Source organism: Ostrea edulis, chromosome 8 (assembly GCF_947568905.1).
Source record: "Ostrea edulis chromosome 8, xbOstEdul1.1, whole genome shotgun sequence".
NCBI classification, from domain to species: Eukaryota; Metazoa; Mollusca; class Bivalvia; order Ostreida; family Ostreidae; genus Ostrea; species Ostrea edulis.
Genome location: NC_079171.1, coordinates 23437959 through 23464308, shown reverse-complemented (window position 1 = coordinate 23464308; position 26350 = coordinate 23437959). Strand labels below are relative to the sequence as shown.

The window sequence follows — 26350 nt, the reverse complement described above, 5'->3', positions numbered from 1 at the left end:
ATGTAGTTTTACTACCTTGTGGTTCATTATGTTCATTCTGTTCCGAAAAGGGACGGTTGTTTTCTGTTAAAGATCAAAAAGGAAAAGAAATCAATGAACACCTTATTTGATTTTGAATTCTTTGCATTGTTGAAACAAATAAGATGTTTCATATTCGGTGTAATAGCAAGAAATAAAATGTATGGACCTGAATAGTCTTACGAAGGGTTATAATCGAATATTTAAAGAATATTTTTATTTTCATCTATTTTTTCACCTGCTCTTGAGAGAAATTAGCTTCTCAAAAATATATCTTTTTTCACAAGATTTTGAGAAATTTATTTTACCAGTCTACAGCTGACAGTCAGTCGATAGTCAATAACATTGTTTTAACGTCAATGAAGTGTGTTCAATTCAATTATTCCATGATAACAATGGTTTATATTATATTCTTTTTTTTTACCACTAAGTTTACTCAATGGTATTTTATATTCAAAACAGTGAGCAATTTAATTTTCAACTCTATCAATTAGTATAAATGAGTACAATGAGAAATAAGAAACACAATCCTTGCAGTTTACTGAAAGGTCATCACAGAGATACACAAGACAAAATCATGCACATTGTATTACTTTATATTGCTTAACAAGTGATGTATATTGAAAAATATGCACTACATGTAGAATTTCACACATACAATAATTTACGTCTGTGAGCGAGATAGGATAGATGATTTCAATTCCATTCATTATGTGACATCATATTATTCGTAATCAATCTACACATTTTATGAATAATTTTTATGAATGATTATTTATGATATCAACTGTAATTTCTGACTGGTATCTTTATTGTGAAAATCGAACATTTGCTGACTTTGTTGTATAACTTAAACATGTAATGTATGTTTGACGTCATTTGTGAATGTCATATGATAATATGTAGTGATTGGTATATATCATTATCAAGGTTCTATTTACTACTGATACCCCTTTTACAGGTAAAACATTATCCCCTTCAATTGTAGAAAGCTCCTTGATTGGAGAAACTTCATACATAATATTGTTAATTTGTGAACTCTGCCCCCACCCCCAGCTTGGATATCACGCATGCATTATTATCTCATTTTTTCTCCATTTAGGTTTCACTTTGTGCGGTTTTTATATCTAGAATTATTTAAAAATAGTATTGTGTTATATTATCTTTCTCCGCTCTTTTGCAGATTATGTGGCACGGAATTTCTCTCAGGAAAGTACTACATGTACCACCCAATCTACCCTTTCAACTGAGTTAACTCAAGGATCATATTCTGCAATATCTCACCAGAGGGCGTATTACACTACGCTACAACACTCTATCAACGTCTAAATGTCAAGATTCTTGGCAAAACTTACTTTTACCTACTTCAAGATTCTTGGCAAAACTTACTTATACCTACTGCATCATGAATAATAATTTTACAGGTTTTCGTTTTAAGCTTTAAATCTAAAAAGTAGGTTAAAAAAAACAATGAATTCCATGATAATGCTAGTATTATTGAATGAATGAATATTTATACAAAACCGATGTCTCATATTTACCATCTTCCGCTCTAAAAAATTCAGACAAGTGTTTGATTTGCTTAGATATTATCATTACAGTTCAATATGCTAAGTTAGTTTTAGTACAGTTTGATATACTTTTTTTCGACGTTGACAGAGGTATTAGTGGAGCGTAGCGGGAACGATAACTCTGGGTAGAGATTGCATATTCTGATTTGGAAATGGGAGTTACTGTGTTTTTGATTATTTGACCTGTTTTAAAACTGGTCGTCGCATGATGTCTACCATTTATGTTTTGCATATCTAATTTTGACTTGTCAATATTTAAGGTCATTGTCATTTATAACTTTGAAATATGTTGAAAAATTACAAATATAATTGTAGTCAATGAATTTATGTGAATTCAACAATTTTGAAGAATTAAATTATTTAATGTATCAATTGATTTTTAAACTTTAAGCCAAACTTACTAATTATATCAGTAATATTAAATGTATTATCTTAAAAGTACTATTTGAAAAATATATTACCCAGCTTGTAATTTAAAAAAAAAACTGTTAATATGAAGTACCGTCCTTGTACAAAAATGACAATTTTGAAGACTTGTCTGCCCTTTGTATAATATTGACTTGTATGTTTAATATTGACTAATGTTACTTTTTGAAGACCTTTGTCATTTGTAACTAGGAAATTCATTGAATGAAGTATGAATTTAATTTTAGTCCAATAACATAAATGTATGGTACATTAATTTAATCTTTTATGTAGATGTTATTGAAGAAAAAGGCATTATTTAAACCCTTAATACCTAATTGATTTTTAGATGCCAAGCTCAATAACATGCTTTAATGATGTTTAGTAGTCTATTTTGACATAAGTGTAAAAAAAAATTATCTCCTAGCCTGCTCTTAAAAGATTTGACCCTTCAAATATCTACTTTTTCTTCATTTCTCAGAAATTGGCAATGTGCCAGTTTTAAGAGTTGTCTGCCGTTCGATATGTTGCATGTTTGATTATGACTTATATCAAGGTTATTGTCTGCTGTTGTTATGTAATTCATTTCTTGATGTTTAAATTTAATTTTGGTTGAAAAATATAGATATACACATAACTTTTTCTAGATTTTTTTTAAAAACAGACATTATCTAAACCTTAATATCTCATATGATTTTTAAATGCCAAGCTCAATAATATGATTTAATGATGTTAGTAGTCAATTGTGACAGTAGTATGGAAATGAATTATTTCCTAGCCTGCTCTTGGAAGATCTTACCCTTCCAATTTGTACTTTTCCTTCATTTCGGAAAAGTTGGCAATATGCCGATTTTGAGGAGTTGTCTGCCCTTTGATGTGTTTCATGTTTGATTATGACTTGTGTCGTTTTTGGAAGATGAGTGTGCAAGGTGAAGATAACAAACAGTGATCAATCTCATAACTCCTACAAGCAATACAAAATAGATAGTTGGGCAAACACGGACCCCTGGACACACCAGAGGTGGGATTAGGTGCCTAGGAGGAGTAAGCATCCCCTGTTGACCGGTCACACCCGTCGTGAGCCCCATATCCTAATCAGGTAAACGGAGTTATCCGCAGTCAAAATCAGTGTGCCAAGAACGGCTTAACAATCGGTATGAAACACGTCAGACAGCATTTGACCCAATGCGAGGTCCTATTGACGAACTAGAAATACTTTTGAAAAAAATAAATTTAATTTTCTGGATTTTTATATACGATATTGATGAAAATATGCAAAATACAAATGGCGCTGCGTATGGCAGCCATGTTGAAAATAGCATATTTTTGGGGAGTAATTTTCAATTACTACTTCGGATGTCTACCTACACAACAAATTTCATCAAGATGTGGTAACCTACGATTTGGACAGTATTGCATGATTTTTTGCTAGACAGACTCTTAATTTCAACTTTAGAATACTTGTGTGTGAAATGATAGCGGTGTTTACCAAATTATTCTTTTGAGGAGTGGCTGATCATAATGTATGACTATTTTCTTTGTCCATTTTTATTGCAGACGCAACTGTATATAATGTCAGAAAGTAAAGTATTTAATTCATCGTGAGGAATGGTCGTGTAAAAGTGTTGAAAAGTCATGTTTTGACGTTGTTGATTTGAGACTAGTTCTGAGATTTCACATTTGAATATTTGTTACCATTTTAGAGGTCTGGAAAAAAAACAACCTAGAGCTTACAAAAGAAATTAAGCTATTATAATTTAAGCGGAATTTTTGCTAGATAATATTGAAATATACCTTGTGTACTGCAAACTTTCTTCTTTTTCAATAAAATGACACTGCTAAGAATTATAACAATGGATACAGACAGAACAACGATAGGGATGATGAATCTGTAATGTAGGAAATAAATCCCTGTCAAACTTATTATCTCCAGGTAAAACGTGAAACTCATTAAAAATCTAAAGTCATTTTACATTCGGTTATCTCAACTTACATTGACAATTGAAAAACCAAATCTTTCTCTTCGCCAAAGGTTTTTGATATATATATATATATATATATATATATATATATACATACACACACACACACACACACACACACACACACATACATACATACATACATATATATATATATATATATATATATATATATATATATATATATATATATATATATACTTAAATGCTCGTCACAAATTCAAGTGCAATGAACGGATTCTTTTTTTAGAACACAAAACTCTTTATCGTTTTACATTGCATAGATTATCTGGACTAAATGTTTAGGATGTGTGCATTAGAATGAATGAAAGGTGAAGAATAACTGCAGTGGGCATTCTCATAACTGCTATAAGCAATACAAAATTGAGAGTTGGGTAAACACGAACCTCTGGATATGCCAGAGATGAGATCAGGTGTCTAGGACTATGCATCCCCTGTCGTGTTTTCACATACGCCGTGAGCTTTATATCTTTATCAGGTAAATGGAGTTATCTCTAGTCAAAATCAGTCTGCGTGCCACCAATGATATAACAATCGGTATAAAACAAGTCATACAGCATTTGACTCAGTGATGGGTTATATTGCCAAAGTGATTGTTTTAACGACCATAGAATTTGCGAAATGCCGACTTTAAGCGAGACCACTAATTTCTTTGCCAGTACCCGGCTTGGTTTAAAGACTGATGATACGCAGAGCAAGCTCCTGTGTATCGAATCAGTTCATAGATATGCGGGTGATAATGGAATACAGCTACACAAATGTGGGAAGTTGACGATGGGGAAGCTGAAATCATCCAGTTTGTCATGAAGTTGAGTTGTTGGTTTGACGTTAATAACTATTTTCAATAAAAAGATTTAAGTATGCAGCACACGTTGACGACTCTCTTGTGTCACTTATTTCGAGTTCAAAGGGATACATCAAATTGACATGAATGAAAATTATTATTGTTAATAGATGAAACGTCATCGATATATCTAAATTTCACAGAGAAAGCCACAGTAAGATATTTTGTCACGTCGAAGTTTTTGAATAAATTTTGTCTCATAAAAATATAAGAACAGACCAGTTAACAAAGGAGAACAATTCGTGTCCATATGACTTACAACAGACTTTTGAAATAGCTGATCACAAAAGACTTTGAAGATATTGTCAATGAGGAACTCTAGCATAATTTTAATTTCAAATTCAAAGTACTTGTGTGTGTTATTAGAGTGGTGTTTAACAATGTGATCTTTTGGATGACTGATCACTAGATATTAGCATTTTCATTTTCTATTTTTGTTGAAGAAGACACTGACTATGATGTCATAAAGTCTACTCTTCAATGTATCGTGAGGAATGGTTGTGTCAAAGTGTTGAAAAGCAAGACGTTTTGAGGTTGTTGATTTGAGAAAAGCTTTGTGATTTCAAGTTTACTAAAAGTTGTTTAAAAATTCTTGGAATCCACATTTGAATTTCACCATCTACTGGCATGTGAAAGTTGCACGGTACGTCTGAAATTTCTCTTTCACAGCAGGTAACATTTTCGTGGGGAGTAATGGTAGAGGCTTTGTAGAACAGTTACTGGATTCAGCAAATGTATTTTTGTTTGTAAGAGTTTTTATAATGTTTAGGAATCCAGTACATATTCATCCGACTCATTGACTAGGATATTAAGGATGTACTCTCGTGGTAATTTTACCGCGAGTGAATCTCCATACTTTTTAAAGTCGTAATTATGATGATGCGTGTGTTTTATTTCGTATGCACAAAATAGAACATTAATATATGTTTTTGTTTGTAAGTAATGTTAATAAACTAACAAAAATTAATTAAAACATGACAATTTTTTTACTTTTTTCTCATGTTACGACATTCATGATGACGTTACGATTGTAAACAAACTCGAGATCGAAGACGCACACTGTACGATGTTGCATTTAGTCTATTATAAAGCAGTCCAGAAACATACATGGACGATTCGTTAGAAGTAAAACGGCAGTTATAGATCAGGCTGCATCCGATATTCTGACGAGTGAGTGACAGACAAAGAAATTTACAGACAAACAGTAACAACCACACACATGGTGACAGCTCAGTACTTGTACTGTACATAGTTTCAGACGAGAGGGGAGAATGGAAGATGTTAGCGATGTAGTACCGGAACCACAGTTGCTGATATAGTGTTGAATGAATTTGTAAGTTTTTAAATATACAAGAAAGTTTTTTTATGAAAATAAAATCTACAAACTAATAGATACTAATAGATGTGTACCTAATTTGATCTGCGATCTTCCCGATCCCGATCCCGCCTAGTCGGTCATGAGTGAATCTCGTTTCTAACGTTCAAAGTATCATTATTGAAGCATCATTTGATTAAAAAGTGTATCTATATCATTGTTTTTAAAAATTGCCCACGTATACAGCGAATCTAATTCATTAAAATGAATTCAAAGGGAAAGGGGGGGGGGGGGTTCTCCCATCTAGAGAACTATGGTGCGGTGTTCTTGTACAAATTAGTTAAAACAAAAAATAATTTTGCTGACTATATATACATGTATAGATATGTTTCTATTTGGCTACTACATCGATAATTTGTTTCTGTTCAGTTCTGTGAAATTAAATTATTTTATCAAATTTTATTTTAATTATTCCTTCAAAGTGTAATTGTCAAAAAGTTTTAATAATGTTAAAATTTTTTATAGAGTATTGAAAATGCAAATCCTGAGTAGAATTTATAAACAATCATTTATGCAAAAACAAATTCATATATAACATTTTGCATAAGAAATTTTTATAGAGCAACAATTTATTGAACAAGGCATTAAAACATAATCCCTGGCTAGACAAAAATTGGAGTTAGTTGAAGTTGGTGTATTAGCAGTCTGGTGGTAAACCTATTAGTATATTATGTTCTATTGTTAAGAATTTACAGTATTGATAGAAATTGAGTTCCAATGTTTGCTTTTTATTTGTTATCCACAGTGAGAGGCATGAGTCGTGCTATCATCATCTGAAGAACCATACCAGGAAGTGCAGATTTCTTCCTTATGGCCGCATGGAAGTTGATTGTTAAAACTGGTTTCTGGATAATAACTCAAGTACTTTGCATTTTATTCAAACCAAATTTGGACATATGGATACATACAAATAAGGAAAGATGCCTATCAATTTGGGGGTCAGAAGGTCAAAGATCATGGTCACAGTGCATGGATATTAGAAAATGCTGATGCAGAGGCATATGTTTTACACATTCTGTAGTTATAAATGAATTAGTATTGTATATATGCATACATTATTTATTTTCTGATTATTTATCATATAATGAAATAAATATGTAGAATTTGTAAATATGAATTGAAAAATACACATTTTATAACAAATCGTATATTGTTATTGTTTAGAATGTATGTTATTGTAAGAAGGGGATGGGGATACAAAATGATTCAAATCTTTGTTCCAATGTATACTACCCCAAACATTTTTTTTTTCATTTAAATTGAGCAAAAATATGATTCAAATATACATTAGTAATTTTAGAAAAAGTTTGATACAGACATTTTCCCTAGGTTGAATTTTTTGATGAAATAGGTCTTGAAATTTATATGATACTTTATCCAATTATGTTAATTAATACCTCTTATTTTGTAGAATTGGTGATCTATTTTATGTAAAAGTTATTGAAATAATCAATTATGCTTAATTTTCATATAATAAAAGAAAGCCAAGATTATTCTGTCCTTAATATCTGTTTTATAGTGTATTTCTTGTAAAAATTGGTGATTTTCATGAAAAATTAAGTTTCAGCAAAGGGGCAACTTTGAGGGGCTGTAATTCTTTAAAGTCCACACTAACATACTTTTTCTTATGTTTTAAATTTCTTTCGGATAAAAATGTATCAGTTAAAATGGCTTATCAAAAAAGTTTAATACTTCTGAAAAAATTCAAACCAGGAGAGAACATCCTTAAATTTGTCTAAAACTGAACCAGGGCAGTAGTAATATAAGTAGGATGACCAAAAGTGAAATTAATGACAAGTTCGTTTAAAATACAGTTGTGATAATGAGCCTTACAAACAAAGACAATGTTGGTACAAGCTTTGTCAGATCAACCAAAACGTATTCCCTGTGTAACTTATCTAATTTTTTATCACTTCTGGTTTACTAAGCACAGAAGGGTAGATAATACCTACTTTTATGTGTCTAATGCAGAATTTTGATATTCCGCTTACATTTTGTAATCCATTCTAGCAATGTAGTAAGTTCTTTTTCATATTTAGCTCATAGCCTGGTATATTCGTCGACAGAATTCATAATGGAGATTATTTGAATGCAATGTCAAATAATTCAGCTTAATGTACCGAAGTTCCTACTGCAGTTTACTGTATTAACTTGGCATTATCAGTACGATGCGTAATCAAAGCACCCATGATACGAGTTCTCGTCAGTACAACCCATCATTGGGTCAAATGCTGTCTGACGTGTTTTATATCGATTGTTAGGTCATTTTTGGCAAATTGATTTTGACTATGGATTACTTCGTTTACCTGATCAGAATATAGGATTCACGGCGGGTGTGACCGGTCGACAGGAAATGCTTCATTTCTATCAAAGCATCCGTGGTACGACCTATAATCCGCTAAGGATTTCATCTTCCGTTTTCACTTGCATGACAAAGCTGACTTAACTTTAACAGTTTTAAACAGGTGTATGCAATCTGGTTTCAATGTCATTTTTTCTACAAGAAAAACATGTCACAAATTCACAATATAGTGAGCAGGCAATCAAGGGCGAAGATGGACAGAAATTCCGTGTCCCCAGCCTGGGGACAAGGGAGAGAAAAACAAGCAGCTTGGCGAGGTTTAGAACAACAATATCAGCTGTTGTAAATGCAGAGGGCATCAACACCCGTCGTCACGGTACCTCACAACCAGGATCTACCTACGGAGAACATTTCCAAATTTTTCAGGTGAGTTTGACCTGAACCAACAGTACCTTCTTACTTCAATCGATATTTTATCGCAAACTGCCAATTTCTCGGGCCCCAATATTTCGGTCGTTGGATTTGCAACAGCCAACGATCTCTAACACTTTCGATCCAGTTAGCATTAATGTCCCGTTGAAATTTAAAACAAATTTTGGGGAAGGAAACTCATCAACCTCTCTATGTTGCTTAATTCAGTGGTAAATACAATTTTGGAACAGCGTAATTTGCCTTCTAAAGCAAAAATATAACCCCTATTTGTCGATCTGGCAATATTCCTCAGACTTTAGTATTTTTTCAAGCAATATGCTAGAAAAATAAAGAACTTTGGCACACGAATTCCTTAATTACATGCGTGACGTCAAAACGGCCGCGTAAAGGTCGTCGGGGTAGTTCCGGTACGACGAGCAGTATCGGCTCAGAAAACTGGCCAACGCACAGTGCTCGTGTGGACTCATTAACTCTGAACTGCTTCATATGCAATACACAGCTCCTATCCTTCTCAAACACCGAAACAACCGTTCCCTCAAACACACCGCATGATCCTGCCGTCACCAATTACCCCAAAGCTGAAGCACTTCCCTATCCTTCATTTGCAATTGTTATGTTAGTGGTAAATTACATACATATAACCTAGTGATCCTTATCAAATTTTGAGTAGTATATTTCAATTCGGTCAAAACCTGTACATTCATACGAAATTGCCGATTCAGTCACAGATGCAAAGTGTGTGGTGGTGATCATCCATCTACGAAATTCAGGATAGCACAATAACTATTTTTAAACCCCATATATGTCTCCATGCTAGCCAGCTCCATTTATAATTACCAAAAAATACTAGATTTTGAGGGTTCAGTCATAAATCACTACAACATTTCAGGCCACAATGTAAATATATTTCGATATGGTGGAGCACCTTTCATATACAGGTAATGATACTTTTTTATCAGTATCCAAGCAATGTTCCTTATCTTGGTCAATTCTCACCCTTGTCCTACTAAATCGGGTTCGTTGTATTTAGTTTGGGGTGCTCGTTGTTTTAGGTAGTAGGAAGAACACCATATCGATGTCTATTGCAGGTATTGGGGATATACTTCAGTAAAGTGTTCGTCTAATATAGCTTGTTGACAGACAGCTAGAAGGCTGTACGTTACACGTGTATAGTAATTCATATGAACGAGTATTAATAAAAGTTAATTGGGCACATAGGACACCATTCCGGTGTCCTCTCCACCTCTTCCACTTAGAGGGGAGTCCCCGCTCCAGAGTACAAGTGTGTTTCTAGTTCGTCTCGCTGGGTGGCAATCTTGCTGAAGCAGCGTAAATAGATCGGATGACCTTTATCAGTGTGGTGTATCAGTTTGGGATGTCGGTATTTGTGCTCATACGAAGCCACCGGTATGTCCTAAGACTTAAGGTCGGTACTGCGGACATTCCACTGGACCAGCAACTTGTTATTTTTTGTACATATGCAAGGCGAAGATAACGAGCAGTGATCAATCTCATAACTCCTACAAGCAATACAAAATAGATAGTTAGGCAAATACGGATCCCTGGACACACCAGGGGTGGGATCAGGTGCCTAGGAGGAGTAAGCATCCCCTGTTGACCGGTCACACCCGCCGTGAGCCCTATATCCTGATCAGGTAAACAGTTATCCGCAGTCAAAATCAGTGTGTCAAGAACGGTTTAACAATCAGTAAGAAGCATGCCAGACAGCATTTGCCCCAATGTGAGGTTGTATTGACGAACTAGATCGTTATAACGACCATAGAATGTACGAATTGCTGACCCTAAACGAGAGAGTTGTATGTTTGGGGCTAGGTATATACAGTAAAATATTTCTATCTCGAAGTCCAAGGGACCTCGGAAAAACTTCGAGATATCCGGGGGTTCCAGATATCCAAAATCGAGCTAGATCGTTATAACGACCATATAATTTGCAAAATGCTGACTTCAATCGAGACTGTTGAAACCCTTGTACCATCAACTTGTCTGTCAGTAGTTTACCTCGATTTAAAAACTGACTATACGCAGAACAAGCTCTTGCATATCGAATCAGTTGAGATATATAAACACCATATGCTGGTGATAATGGAATATTGCTACATAAATTTGGGAAGTTGACGATGGAGAAACTGAAATCATCCCGTTTGTCATACATTTGAGTTGTAAGTTTACCGTTAATGTCTACTTTCAATAAAATATCTAAGTATGAAGCAGAAGTGGACGATTCTGTGGTGTCCTTTATTTCGAGCTCACAGAGATATATCAAATCGACATGTGAATGAAAGCTATTATTGTTAATAGACAAAACGTGATCGATATATCTAAATGTCGAATTGAAGGCCACAGCGAGAGATTTTTTCTTCTCGCTTAGAAGTTTTTTCAATAAATTCTGCTTCATATGAATATAGAAACAGGTCAGCTAACAAAGGAACACAATCCATGTCCATGGGAATTCCAACAGACTGTTGAAAGACCTGATCACCAAAGACAACGAAGATATTGTCAATGAGGAACTCTAGCATGTTGTTTTATTTCAACTTCAGAGTACTTGTGGAATCAGAGTGGTGTTTAACAAAGTAAGTTTTTGATATGAATATTTCCGTTTTCCGATTGTGTTGCTTCAACTGTCTATGATGTTAAAAAGTCTTTAATTTATCGTGAGGAATGGTCGTGTTTAGTGTTGAAAAGTCATAGGTTTTAATGTTATTGATTTGGGAACAATTCTGCGATTTCAAGTTTACTAAAAGTTCTTTTGATTTAATTTTAGAATCCACATTTCATTAAAACCACTTCTGGCATATGTAGTCGCAGAGTAAGTTTGAAGTTTCTCCTTCACAGCTGTTAATATTTTCGTGGGGAGCAAAGATGGGGGCTTGGTAGAGTACTTACTGAATCCAGCAATGTATCTTTGTTTGTAAGGGTTTTTATGTAGTTTAGGAATCCAGTATAGGTACGGTAACTCATATTCATTCAACCCATTAACTGGAATATTAAATGTGTCTACAACTGAAACATGTTTTTGAAGAATTTCATCTTTTGAAAGGGCAGCTGGAGTATAAGTATGATTACCAAAGTGGAATCAATGCCAAGTTCGTTTAAAATACAGTTGTAATAAGGAGCCTTACAAATAAAGACAATGCTTTACTAGCTTTGTCAGCTGGAACCAAAACATATTCATTGTGTAACCTATTTAATTCTTCTTTCACTTCTGATTTATAACATGCTGGCAGAATTGCCAATTCACAATAAGTGTGTAATTGTGTCCATTTCGCCACTGCTAAACAGCATGTTTATGGAACATGTTGATTCAAATAAATATACTAAACTCACTATTGCCCATTATTCAAACAGCAAAGGCGATATGCGCTAGGCAATAACACCACAAATTGTTCAGTGTGGGTTATTATCTGAGTCTTCAATTAAAATAAACATACATCCTCCTAGGCAACTGATCCCACCTCTGGTAAATCCAGGGGTCCGTGTTTGTCCAACACTTTATTTTGTAATCATTATGGAATTGATCATTGTTCGTAACCCTAACGTTTGCATGCCTAAATTCACATTTTAACAAATTATGACTGAAATATTGCTAAATAGGCGTTTATAACAGGAAATCAATCCTATGTTACTCCTGCTGATCTTGGCTAACATAAAAGAAAGACAGGTGTCAAAAACTGCACATAACTTTCGAACTCAACCCTACGCAGATAGCTTTTTTCATTATCAAAAAGAACATGTATCATACGTAACTACTATTTCTAAAATTTCACCATTTTTTATCATTGCACTCAGTAAATGTAAGTCAATGTTCATATGAAATTCTCTGTGTAAAATATAAGTGTGGTAAATCCGTGGCGTAAAGATTATTTTCAAAAAATAAAAAGGATCCATTTTCAGCATGATTACTATATATACACCTCCAACGAGGTAAAGCTCATTTATGCCCCTCAAACAGAGGTAACAAAATTTGCTAATTGTTGGCAATTTCTTCTTGCGTACATATCCATCAGTATGTACCAGTTCTTTCTCATATATTGTTGAGAATAAATGAGGAAAACTCATCAAGTGTGTTCCGATCTACATCAAAATACGATATTCTTTAGAAACGCAATAATTGAGGTATGAAATTCGCCATAATTAAATTCCCAAAGAAATCTTTATATATTTCGTGTGAAACTTTCTTTCATGAAAATATCCCCTTGGAACTAATTATTTCTCAATTTTGATGAAATAAACACAATTGTGTTAAGAAATATGATAAGCAGCTATCATAAATTTCAAAACAAAATTACAATGAAATACTGAAGAGATTGATTGATTGATTGTTCGATTAATTGATTGATTGATTGTGTATTGTATAACATCCCTCTCGATAATTTTTTACTCATATGGAGATGTGACTGTTGCCGGTGACGGACTGCAAAATTTAGGCCTATGATAGGCACTTACGACCTTTGAGGAGGGATGGATCTTAATCGTGCCAAACCTGATGTGATACAGGGCCTTGGTTTTCACAGTCTCATTCGAAGTACTGCCCCTTTTAGTATCCTTATACGACAAGCAAGGGGTACCAAGGACCTATTCTAACCCAGAGATACCATTTTGTTCAAGTTGTAAATCTCTTAAATTAAAAAATTCCATACAATTTTATAAAGAATAATTTTCTCAAATTACACTTTTACAAAATATTATGATAGAATTCTTCTGAAGTTACGAAATGATACAATAAATATTTCCAAGATTAGTGCTTCTTATTTCATCAAAATTGAACAGGAAATGTGTTCAGAATGAAGTTTTGAAAAGATGTATAGTTTTGCACGAAATATATTGATAAATGTTTACCGATATTTGGGAACATATTTACTGAAAGCAAATTAAAATTACGTATTTGATTATGAAAAGGTAAAGATATAACAGTGATCAATTTCAAAACTATAAGGAATACAAAATTAGAAGTTAGGTAAACACGGACCCTTGGCTATACCAGAGATGTGACCAGGTTTCTAGGAGGAGTAAGCATCCCCTGTCAACCGGTCACACCCAACATGAGCTTTATAATTTTATTCGATTATGAAAGCTGAAGATAACGAACAGTGATCAATCCAATAAGCAATACAAAATAGAGAGTTGTGCAAAAACGGACATTTATTTCGAAATATTGGATATATTGCGAAATAATGGTATAGCAATATTCATTATAAAAGATTTATTATGATATCATTGCCTTACGCTATTCTTCAAATATATCAAAAGCTCTTTTTTTGTAAAATGTGGATACTTGTAAGAAAATGTACTTCTTGACATCATGAAAATATATAACACGTGTATTTTAATGTGCACATTTAATTCCGTTGATGTTTCTATTTCATATAAAACATGTACCTGCAACTTAGCAGTGCTGCGATGTAAATTCAACCAAAAAAGTAATACCGTATTGGATTGTCAAATGCATTTGTCCTCATACCCAGTTATGTTATACAATATAAACTACTTTTTTTTTCAATGTGCTTAGCTAACCAAATTGCGTGTTACAAGTAAAATTAGATTATTCAAAATTGAAAATGACATTTTCCAATGATATAAATACTTTTATGATTTGAAATCCGTCAAAAATTAATCGGAAAGATTCTACCAGAGTACGTACATGTAGTATACATTAAGCTAGATAGAGTTAAGTATAGATTACTATGGCATATTTTGTACGGGGAATTACAATTATGGATCCTTCCCATGCATATTCATAGCAACGTTGACAGAAGAATCAAACATATCATTGATACAATTTTGTTTTCACGACAAGGATTATCAATATGTCTTCAAGAAAATGATAAATATTTTCGATACACTGTGTCACCTTTATTCAGTAATAATTGTAGCTTACGTCCAGTGAACACATTTTGGTCAATATTGAGGTGACTACGATACGGCGCATGTCCACATATCAAACTTACCGCCAACTTGTTGCAAAACAATACACAAACAAAATATATTATTCTCAAATTGTCTAAAATATTCAACATTTTGTCTGTTTAGTGTTTTATTATCTTTCCTATAACACTATTATCATAATTTCATTTTGATTATGTTTTTAACATATACCTAATTCACATTTATGGGGGTTCAATGATCGAAGGTATAGTAATTAAAGGCGCCATATTATATATATTTATACATATAATATACTGTTCCTACTTACTTTAAATTATCGTTCTCGCCATTGTTTTTATCGATTTCTGTCGATGATGAATCAGTGTGATTGTTGGCACTAAAACAAAACAAATATAGAATCCATCAAAACGAAGTTTTATGAAAGGCAATTGCTCTGATAGTTTGTAGTAAATAAAAAAAAAACTAATATTGCTATTTACTATTTTTATAGTTGGTTCTTTTTTTAACAACAAAACACCAATTGCCATGTCCATATGCATATTTCTATGCATTTAGTGGTTCTTTCGTTGACACAATGCCTATATATTAAAAGGGTTTCCTACTGCACCCATACTTTCTTTTTACAAATATTTGTCTATAAACACTATGTCTTAGACAATGAGTAACACAATAAAAACAACATTGTGGTGCAATCGGAAACTTTACCAGTTCGAATATGTTATAGTCATTTTTTTATTTTTTATTTTTCATTCATCTGCAAACTGTTCGAGTCGTCAATAAGTCTTTATGCATTAGCTGTGAGATACATACGAGGCGACTCGGTTTTTATCCATTTCTACTTTCAGTTTGTTTAAGTTTACGTTACTTGTTAGTGGTTATATTGAGGTCAATCCGGGACCAATTGCGGCAAATGTTTTTCACATTGCTCATTTAAGCGTTCGCAGCATCATTATGACCAAAATAGGCTATTTAAATATTGTTGTGGATGACTTCGATATCCTATGTTTTACCCAAACTCATCTAGACAATGCAATTCCTAATGATGTTTTATTGTTTGGATGGATTTAATTGTATTTTACGCAAAGACAGAATTCTTTTGATTGTGGCATTATGATTTATTTGTCCAATGTTAAGGGCGAATCGGCGATTTGAATTTGAACCCACCCCCACCCCCAATACCGAGTGTATTGCGTTGCAAATATATAATCCTGTCTGTAATTACTATTTATGTTGCATATCTATCATCCTCCAAATTCAATAGGTAGTTTTTGTTCGTTATTTTAGGGGGAGGGGGTATGTCATGTTCCATTGAACAATCGAAAATTCGAAATTCGAGGAGATTTCAATATAGACTTTCTAAATACATGTATATATTCATACCGTAAGAAATATACTACCCTGCAATAGCCTTGCAAACAAAATATGCGAGCCCGCGAGAATCTTGAACAGTACACGTATTGATCTCATTGGACGCATTCTAACAACAAACGGTCATCGAATCGGGAACCCTCGGCGTGGGTTTTTCAGTCAGTGATCATAAAGCCACGTATATATCGGTCTCGTTAAAATCTAATTTAAAGTGTGATTACGATCGCAATGTGTGCGTATATAAGAATGCCGATATTGATAAACCAAACATATCAATAAAAGGATTTGATCGGAAAATGATTATCAATGACACAAACTCAATAGAACTTGCGACCAAAACATTTTCAGATTATTTTTTATTTTTTGTGCGAGAAAGTATTCCTGGAAAAAAAATCAGTTACAATTCGTCCTAATGATAAACTAAAGTTCGATTCCATGTTAAGGAAAACAATCCCGGCCAGAACACGATTACATCAAAAAGCATGAAAATAAGAAAGGAAGAGCACTAGATAAGTTATAGGATAATTCAAAATAAGGTCAATAATATAAAAAAAACATGCTATTCTAAACTACTACAATAACATTGAAACGCATCTAAACGGCTACTCATAAATGATAGTAGATTATATTGGAAATTAATTCCAGAGGTTTTCCAAGTTAAAGCAAGTAAGGATATTCCGCCTATCAAATTTATTTCCGATAATGTTATCAATATGGTAGCGTTTTCAGGTAAAGAAAAAATAGAAGTATTTATTACATATTTTTCTTCAATATCAAATATCGATGACACAGGTCAAAATCCACGCGGGTATGTTAGGGCAGGTCATACTCCATGTATGCACGTAAACTGCATAATTTTTAAAATCTGTCGTACACAGAACTAACTTTTAAAAACTGTTTCGGTTGTTTACATGAGAACATTTTGTATCATAACAACATGGCAAACACGCGCTTCCATATGACGTCGTCATATGGCTATTATAAATAGACCACAAATGTACCTTAATAGAAAATGGAAAAGTACCCCAGGGCTTAAGAATTGCTCTATTTGGCGATAATAACGGTAAATCAACCATAGTTTATCAAGAGTGCTGCTAGAGTCCTACCGCTTTCAGTAAGAACTGATTATTATACATTTAAACACGAAACCATCTAGCCTACATTTTACTCTGATGCTATGCAGTTTTCTTGAAATTGTTCATAGCAGACAATTCTATCAAGAATTGCCGTGTACATTAGTTTATGATCTTTCACACAGTGTATAAAACGTCTCTAAAATTATGCGGCATAGTGTTTTTCAGTTCTATGTCAGTGTGCCAGAAAGCTTGGGACGAGAACAAAGTACCAGAAGACTGGCAAATTACTATAGTGGTGTCATTATGGGAAAAGAAGGTCATCAAGAAAAACTGCAGCACCTACAGAGGTATATCTCTTCTCAGCCATGTAGGGGAACTGTATGCAAAGATCCTGGAGCAACAAACTCGAGTAAAAACGAAACATCTCCCAGTTTGATTTCAGGAAAGGAATAGGGTGTATCGATGCAATCTTTGTACTCCGCCAACTGTGTGAGAGGTCAATGGAATACGACCAAGATCTCCATCTCGTATTCGTGGACCTGGAAAAAGCCTTCGACAGAGTAAACAGAGACAAGCTATGAAAGGTCCTTGAGCAGTATGACGTCGAAGGGCAACTAGTAGACAACATCCAGGCCATCTACACTAACAGCAGAAGCGCAGTCGGCACTTCCAGTGGACCATCTCACTGGTTTCCAATAACATCCGAAAACAGACAGGACTGCAATCTCTCCCCACTACTCTTCATGACCTACAAGGACCAGATTACAAAGAAGGCCAACCCAGACCCCGAGCCACTCAACGAACTCATGTTTGCAGACGACTAGGCAATGATGAACAACGACAAGGCACAGCTAAAGGAGAATACAGACCAGCTCAATACAAGCTGTGCGAAACATGATATGAAGATCGGTGTTAGGAAGACAGATGTCATGAGAGTCAGCAGAGACCGAACAAACTGGACATCAACATCAATGGATCTCAGCTGAAACAAGCCATTGAATTCAAATACCTGGGCAGCATTTTCACAGAAAACGGCAAACTGGATCAAGAAATATAGACAAGATACCAGAAAGTCAATGCAGTCAGCTATGAACTTGCCCCTCTCCTGAGACACGAATGCATGTTTGTTGCAAACTAGTTCAATCCGGTTTTTAAATACCACCTGTCTGTGTAATCATTACCAAATATGGAGCGTCATCAAGGTCAAAGGGTGCAATAGATGTTCCATTAGCGTAACGAATGGGTCAACCATATTATATTTTAGCCATTAAATCTAGTTTATATTTCAAAACAATGCATAAAAATATAAATATAAACAATAAAATGTATTTCTTTGTTGTTTCATCGGGTAATGAAAGTAGTAATCATTGTAGAATTTTTTTTACATAACCCGCTTATGCAATGCTAGATACCTTATTCACCCTATGAAACAACAAAGAAAGCATTTTATTGTTTAAATGAAATTTACATCAAAATAAAATCAGAATTCAATATATACTTAGTGATATTCTCGAGCGAGACGTTAAGCAAGATACAATCAATCAATCAATATTTCAATTGTGACCTCACATTGTTTCGTGGATGTTATCCCAGTAAAGATTTTAATAACCTGTCTTAACGTACCTGCGTACCAAACTTATACTCCTTATGCAATGACAATCTTAATGATATTCTTATCGATGAGCAAAAGTCATAGATATACGTCCCACCCTCCCTGGCTATACCCGATAGTATAAGTCATAGGATGCTGAATTGAAAATAACACTATTTCTATACCACTCTGTATGGTTTTCAATAAATGTCGTGAAATTTTTTTTCCTAGATACTAGAAAATGGCTCATGTTTTACCTCTTTTCAAAAAGGAAAATCCGTCGCTATCATGCAATTATAGACTCGTGTCCCTTTTAAGCTGTGTTAGCAAAGTTATGGAAAGAATAATTTTTAAACATATATACAATTCTTTTCACAAGAATATCTATTTTACAAGCAGGATTTTGCCTGGTCATTCTACAATTTTCCAATTATTAAAGACTTATCATAGCATTGAAAAAAGTATTGATGATGGGAAATCTTGTTGTATGGTATTCTGTGATCTATTTAAATCATTTGATAGAGTTTGGCACAGAGGCCTTTTATTTAAACTACATATTTATTATGGAATCAGAGGCAATATTTTTCAGTGGTTTCCTGGTTATCTTGATCGTTGCATCCAAAGAGCTATGTACAAAGACCAATCTTTTTTTCAAAGTGCAAGTTTAAATGCCGGGTACCCCAAAGCTCTGTTCTTGGACTGCTGTTATTTTTAATATATGCTGATGATGTTGCTGAATATATTATGTCTTTCTGTAGATTATTTGCTGATGATAACTCCATTCAACATGCATTTAAGAATTCCAATGAAGTTGAATTTACTTTGAATCTTAGATGAATGGTAAAAAATGGTTTGATACCCCTAAGACTAAAATTGTTCTTTTTTTTTCATTGAATAAGAGCATTGATCTTCCTAAATTATTTTTTCAAGACTGTCAGCTAGAATATGTGCCAGTGCACAGACAGTTAGAATTGTTTGTTTCATGCGATTTGGACTGGTCCCAGTATATAAATAAAATAACAAGTACGGCTTACAAAAAAATAGGTCTTCTTAAAAAATTAAATTTCGCTTTAGGAGAAAACACTCTTTTCAAAATGTACACTAAATTCATAAGACTAGCTTTAGAATATGCCTCTGTTGTTTGGAATGGATGTAGCTCATCTGACAGTGATCTCTTAGAAAAAGTCCAATTATGTGCAGCATGAATTATTACTGGCCTTCCTATACTAGCCTATAGAGATTCTCTGTATTTAGAAACTGGTTTAGAACCTCTATCGTCTAAACGAGCAAGTGCTGGATTAATTACCATGTACAAGATTAATAATAACGAGGTTCCACAGTTTCTAAAATAAACAATGCCTCGTAAAGTAAATAATATGTCCACATATTATCTCCGTTTTGGAGATAACTATTCAAAATGCAGACTTGTAGTGGACAGAAAATCATTTGTATTTAAGTGGAATTCTCTTAGTATCAAATCAAGACCGACTTCTTCAATTAAGCAATTTCGTGAAAGTGTTACATTGTAGCTCTAATATCAGCAACCTCAAAGTCCTGTATGATTTACCTATGGTACCCATTTGTTGAATATAATTCATACCAAACTTAAACGCAATGATGATCTTTATAGACGCAATATTGTTGATTCTCCATTATGTTCCTGTGGTATGAGTGAAGATGCATAACATGACATAACTTTTTCTTTATTTGTAAGAAATATTCATGCAATTGCTGGATACAAATTAATACCGAGCGAAGCAAGGCTCTAAAGGTAACACGTATGTAAAAGAAAAAAGTCAAATTCAGCAAAAGAAAAAGAGATAATCTCTATATACGTTCACTGAAATTTTCGTGATCCATATGGGCGCCGCCATTTATTTTTTCATTACCTGTTTCAACAGTTATTCGTGTTTTATTTTGAATGCCAATAATAGAAGACTCTGACATACAATTCGTAATTTAAACACTCAGCTTGTTCAAAATGAATAGTATGATTATCATTATAACAGGTTTTTAGCAAATAATTATATATAAAACCGTAATACGACTAAATAGATGAACGAGTTCATGATTTTCTTTGAATAAACATGATTTTCTTTGAATAAGAATATCAATCTCCACCCAGAGTTATCGTTCCTTACACTCACATACAACTCTGGATAGAGATTGTAAGAATATACGAATTACTTTTTTACCATTTTGAATTTATTGGTTAATTTTATTTAGTTTTATAACGGCCTTTTTCATTGCATACGGAATGTATTATTGTGCTTTTTAATTGTTTGCTTTGAAAAAGAGAAAAAAGTCGAGGCTAAATGTGACGTCACAATGCACAGTTTACGTTGCCTTGCGTTTTATTTACCGCGTTCAATGAATAGGCGGATCCTGTAAAACTGTTCTCCCCATATAAACCCCTTTAATATTAAGATCTTGCTGGGTTTTTAGTGCAAGGAAAATTTCATTAAAATATACATTTTTAAACGAATCATAATTTACCGTACTTAACTTGAGACACTCCAATGACCATTACATGCTTCGCTCGGTCCAACGGTCACACCGTATACATATTAGAGATGACGATAACGTTAAATGATTTGGTTATTATTGATACACATCTTCTACTTTGAGGTGATGTCTTGTATACCGAACTAAATAATTGTATTTTTTACTATGTTCAGACGTATATTCAATTAAATTAAAAGATTTTGCTGATGATCATATTATATTGAATTGTTTATCTATAGAACACTTACCATTATTGTATTATCTGTATCTTATTTTTTCAATAACATTTGTGTGTTTCATGTATTAGGTTATACGGAGAAGAACTCCTAAGTTGTAGGCACTTGTTTCTGATCCTTTTGTATTGTAAAACCTATACGGTACCAATTATGATGCACCAGATCCGCATTTCGACAAATAATGTCTCTTCAGTAATGCTCAAGCCGAAATTTTGGAAATTCGAACTAACAATAAACTTGTAAGAGCTAAAAGGAAAACTAGAGTGCCAAAAACTGGAACCAAATTCGCCCAAGGATAAGAGCTATGCATGAAGGAGATAATCCTTAATTTTAAAATGAATTTCTAAATTTGGGCCAAACAGTTAAAAATGCATATATTATATACAATAAAATGCGTTCAATTCTAATCGACTTCACTCACCTTAGTATATCATAATTTTTTTCACATATAGGCTCTGCAATATAGCACTTGGCTATAGGGTTTACGTTAAGACATGCTGGATCTAGAAGTAACATAGAAATATAAATATGCTTGAATAATTATATACATATTAGCATCAAAATCATAACAAGGGCCAATCATGCCATACCAGTCACCTTAGCAATAGCTTAAAGCTTCAATAGCTCCAAGGGTGTACGAAATCTACAATAGTTTCATGTTCTGCATATCTAAAATAAATTCTAATAGTCAGCAGTAGCATAAAACTCAAAATCTATTTGTTCCAGAAAATGTCCATACTTGTGAAAGACTTTACATGTTATTGTATGTTATATCAGCATAAGAACCTTGGCGTTTAAAAATTCACAATTTTTCTACATTTCTTTCTGGGTGATTTAAATATGCATTTAGTCTTCATAAAGTATCAACAAAATTAATGAAAAAATGTTTTCAGTTGATCAGAAAATAATTGTAATGACCATTTTCAGCCTATCCTGATATTAAAACCCAAACCTTTGGTGTCATTTTGGTAAAGGGCTTCTCGAAATCCATTTGCTTTCAGATTAATATTAATAGCATTAAATGTGTTATTCAAATATTTTACATATAAACACTATAGGCTAAGTTTGATCCTGTCCTGAATTCAGAATCTCTACCCTGAGGATCATGAACTTGACAATTATGGTAGAAGCCTCCGGGGTGTTCTTGACTCTACATCTGGTCATTCTTTTCTTGTTTTTTATAACTGCTCGATTCCTTTTCCTAATGACCCTTCGGTGCAGGGACTTAACATTTGCAATGTATATACCCTAGCCCCAAGCATCCAACTCTCTCGTTTAGGGTCAGCATTTCGCAAATTCTATGGTCGTTATAACGATCTAGTTTGTCAATACAACCTAGCATGGGACAAATGCTGTCTGATGTGTTCCTTACCGATTGTTAGGCCGTTCTTCGCACTCTGATTTTGATTACGGAAAACTCCGTTTACCTGATCAAGATATAGGGTTCACGCCGTATGACCACTCGACAGGGGATGCTTACTCCTCCTCGACACCTAATCCCACCTCTGGTGTGTCCAGGGGTCCGTGTTTACCCAACAATCCATTTTATATTGCTTATAGAAGTTATGAGATTGATCACTGTTCGTTATCCTCACCTTTCACTATGCCATATTGAATCAAATTATTTTCTTAATTCATCTATTACTGAAGATGAAATATTACAATGTATAAAATCATTGAAGTGTAACAAATCATCAGGCTATGACCATATTGTTAATGCATGCACCAAATTGCTGTGTGATTTTATGCTGCCTTTATATGTGAAATTGTTCAATGATATTTTCGAATCAGGTGTTACAGGTCCATGTAGAAAAGACTAAATTATGGTTTTTGGTACAAAAAAATGTAGCATGTTACAATTCCATAATTTCATATGACTGTAAAACTAATGAAATTTTCTTATGAATCCCAGCATCTTGATATTTTCTTTAATAAAACTGGCTCATTTGTCTATAATATAAAATATCAATATGACAAAGCAAAGCAACTAGATCAATGTAAGCAAAATAACTTGTCATTCAAATGTCAACTTGGCCTTTTTGATAGAATCATACAACCGATTTTATTGTATGGTTTTCACAACCTGTTTTTTATTCAACACTTCCCTAATTGAAAAATTACATGCTCGATACTGTAAATATATATTTGAAATCTATCAAAACACTCCGAATTATTTTATATATGGAGAACATTGAAGATACTCTTTGTCTATTAATATTAAAACAAGAATAATCAAATTTTGGTCAACAATTTTTTTATCCGACAATAAAAAAAATTACAAAAAGTATGTATTCATTTAAATGTAAAGATAATAAAAACCCTTGGATAAAATACATGAGAAACATTTGAAATGAGTTTGGATTGTCATATGTACATGTATGATAAAATGAAGCATTTTTAAACAAAAAGATATTAAATGCAAAGGTATTATAAACACTGAAAGATCAAAGTACACAGAAATGGAATGAATGTTTACGTAATTCGTCAAAACCAAATAATTGGTCCATCTTTAAAAATGAACCAAATTTTGAATTTTATTTAGATGAACTTCCTAAAATAAAACAAAAATGCTATATAGATTTTGAGCGTCAAATTTTAGATTACCTGTTGAGAGGGACGATGGTTAAACATTCCAAGAAATGAAAGAGTATGCACTTTAAGTAATAATGATTTTTTGGTTGATAAGCGCAATTATTTATTTAAATGTACTGATGAAACTATTAAAAATCAAGATTGGAAAGCTTAAATGTTAAACAAATAGACCATATCAATATGAATTTAAACAGCTTCTGAATTGTAAGAATGTTAATGCACTTAAAAGATTATGCACATTTTCAATGGTTATAAGAGAGAGGTAATGTCCTCGGTGTTAACTGCATGCTATGTACAACATTGTATTATATATTACGAATTACTTCTCTACATTACATATGTTTAATTTATTTGACAACAAATCATTTTGTTTTTGTTGTTGCCGCATTGAATCATCTACACTCGATTAAAAAATTTAGGAGAGAGACTATTAAACTTTTCAAATAAAAAATATAGTGCACATTTGTTAAATAAAACTTGAGTTATATGGCAAAATAAGATGAATTATTCTAAAAATGAGTTAATGACATATCCTTCTTGGTCACGATGTCGCATAAAGTAACGTCAAAATGGCACAAAGTTATAATAAATATACTGCATTGTGCATATGTAAAGCTTCTTACTAATATATGATTATCATTTTATGGAAACATACACCATCTGAAAGGCTTTTGAGGAATAAAATTTTATTTGGGCAGCGGGATTGAATTTGGCTTCAAGCATACCGTGCCCTTGTATCATTTAATGACCATGTCATTTGCGAAATGCTGACTTTATATGAGAGTTATGAGATTGATCACTGTTCTTAATCTTCACTTTTCACTGTCAAAACCCCTGTATCTGTTGCATACCATGTGCGAAATTAAACTTTGTTGATCGATGTTCGAAGATATATTGTATATATTGTACTATGTAAGACCTCTAAATATTCAATCGCTACCCAAAACATACACGTAAAGCTCATCCAGATCAAGACAATATTTTCCCTCACCTATAAACCAGTGCTATACTTTCATGTCTTCATATATACTACCGGTACATGCAATCTAGATGCAAAGTGTTATTTTTGTTGAAAAATTAAAGACATGTTAGCTAAAATAATTACTCACGTTTAAACACTTCTTTTGAGTGATAAAACTTTGCTGGACATCCGCTTGTGAAGTTGGTGCATGATCTATAGCTGGCAGCTTTGTTAAGTCCCATCGTATCGCCATACACATAAACAGGACAATTACCTAATAATACATGGAAAAAAAAACTTTAAACAACAACCTGATTTTGACCCAGCATAATGTACATGTACTGAGTATATAATAAGTGTTGTTTTATTGCATGTCTTGAACTGTGTCTTGATTCTAATATATTGGAACCCCTGAAACACATAATACATGTATAGAGCGTGTCAACGCCTTTGATATGAATAGTTCAATGATGAGAACATACAATATGAAAAGCAACATGATTGATAGACAGTAACAGTTAATTTTCATTTTATCTTCAATTCAAATGTGATTATTATATGATACCTTTATCAACCGGTCCCGAAATTCCACAGTACTCCAAACTCTCATTCAGGAAACTACTAGGAAGACAGTGATAGATATTATATTGCTGTTGACTGGAACCACCCTCTATGGGATGAAGGCATGCAAGTCCCGCAGATGCTTGTTCCCATTCTGTAATGTTATTTGGTTCTGGACATTTTAATACTCTTCTGACAAACTTTGGAAGTAATGCATGTGATCCTGGCAACTGTAAAACAATTTTGAATTTACATATAAATTACATCCAACTACTACCACCAACTTCACAGTACTTTTATAATGACAATGGTGCTTTTCTTACCAAATAACCAGTGACGGTCATTAATAAGATCATCTGTCCACTCATAGCACTTCGGATAAATCTGTACTCCAGTTTGTGTCTGTGGATATGAAAATAACACTGTTACAAAAACTTTAGACCAAAACTAATACCTGCTAGTTAATTCTGGGGAGTTGAAGTCGCGCAGGAGTGGAATAGAAAATCCTTTCTCACTTGGTTGTATGATGACAAAAACATAATCCTCTCTTTCAAATTGATAGGTTATCATATCGAATCTACTCCTTCTGGTCTTAAAAACATT

The 26350-nt window shown here is 33.3% G+C and overlaps 1 protein-coding gene across 1 annotated transcript in view; it reads right to left on the bottom strand.

The window, feature by feature from the left end:
• Positions 1-26350, bottom strand: part of LOC125660709 (uncharacterized) — a 58718-nt gene that overhangs the window by 31563 nt on the left and 805 nt on the right. Inside the window, exons 2-8 of the mRNA XM_056147202.1 lie at positions 26071-26149; positions 25752-25977; positions 25335-25460; positions 22055-22136; positions 15165-15233; positions 3789-3883; positions 16-63 (exon numbers count right to left, since the gene is read on the bottom strand). Of these exons, the coding sequence (XP_056003177.1) occupies positions 16-63; positions 3789-3883; positions 15165-15233; positions 22055-22136; positions 25335-25460; positions 25752-25977; positions 26071-26115 (691 nt within the window). The 5' untranslated portion in view covers positions 26116-26149. The remainder of the gene's footprint in view (positions 1-15; positions 64-3788; positions 3884-15164; positions 15234-22054; positions 22137-25334; positions 25461-25751; positions 25978-26070; positions 26150-26350) is intronic.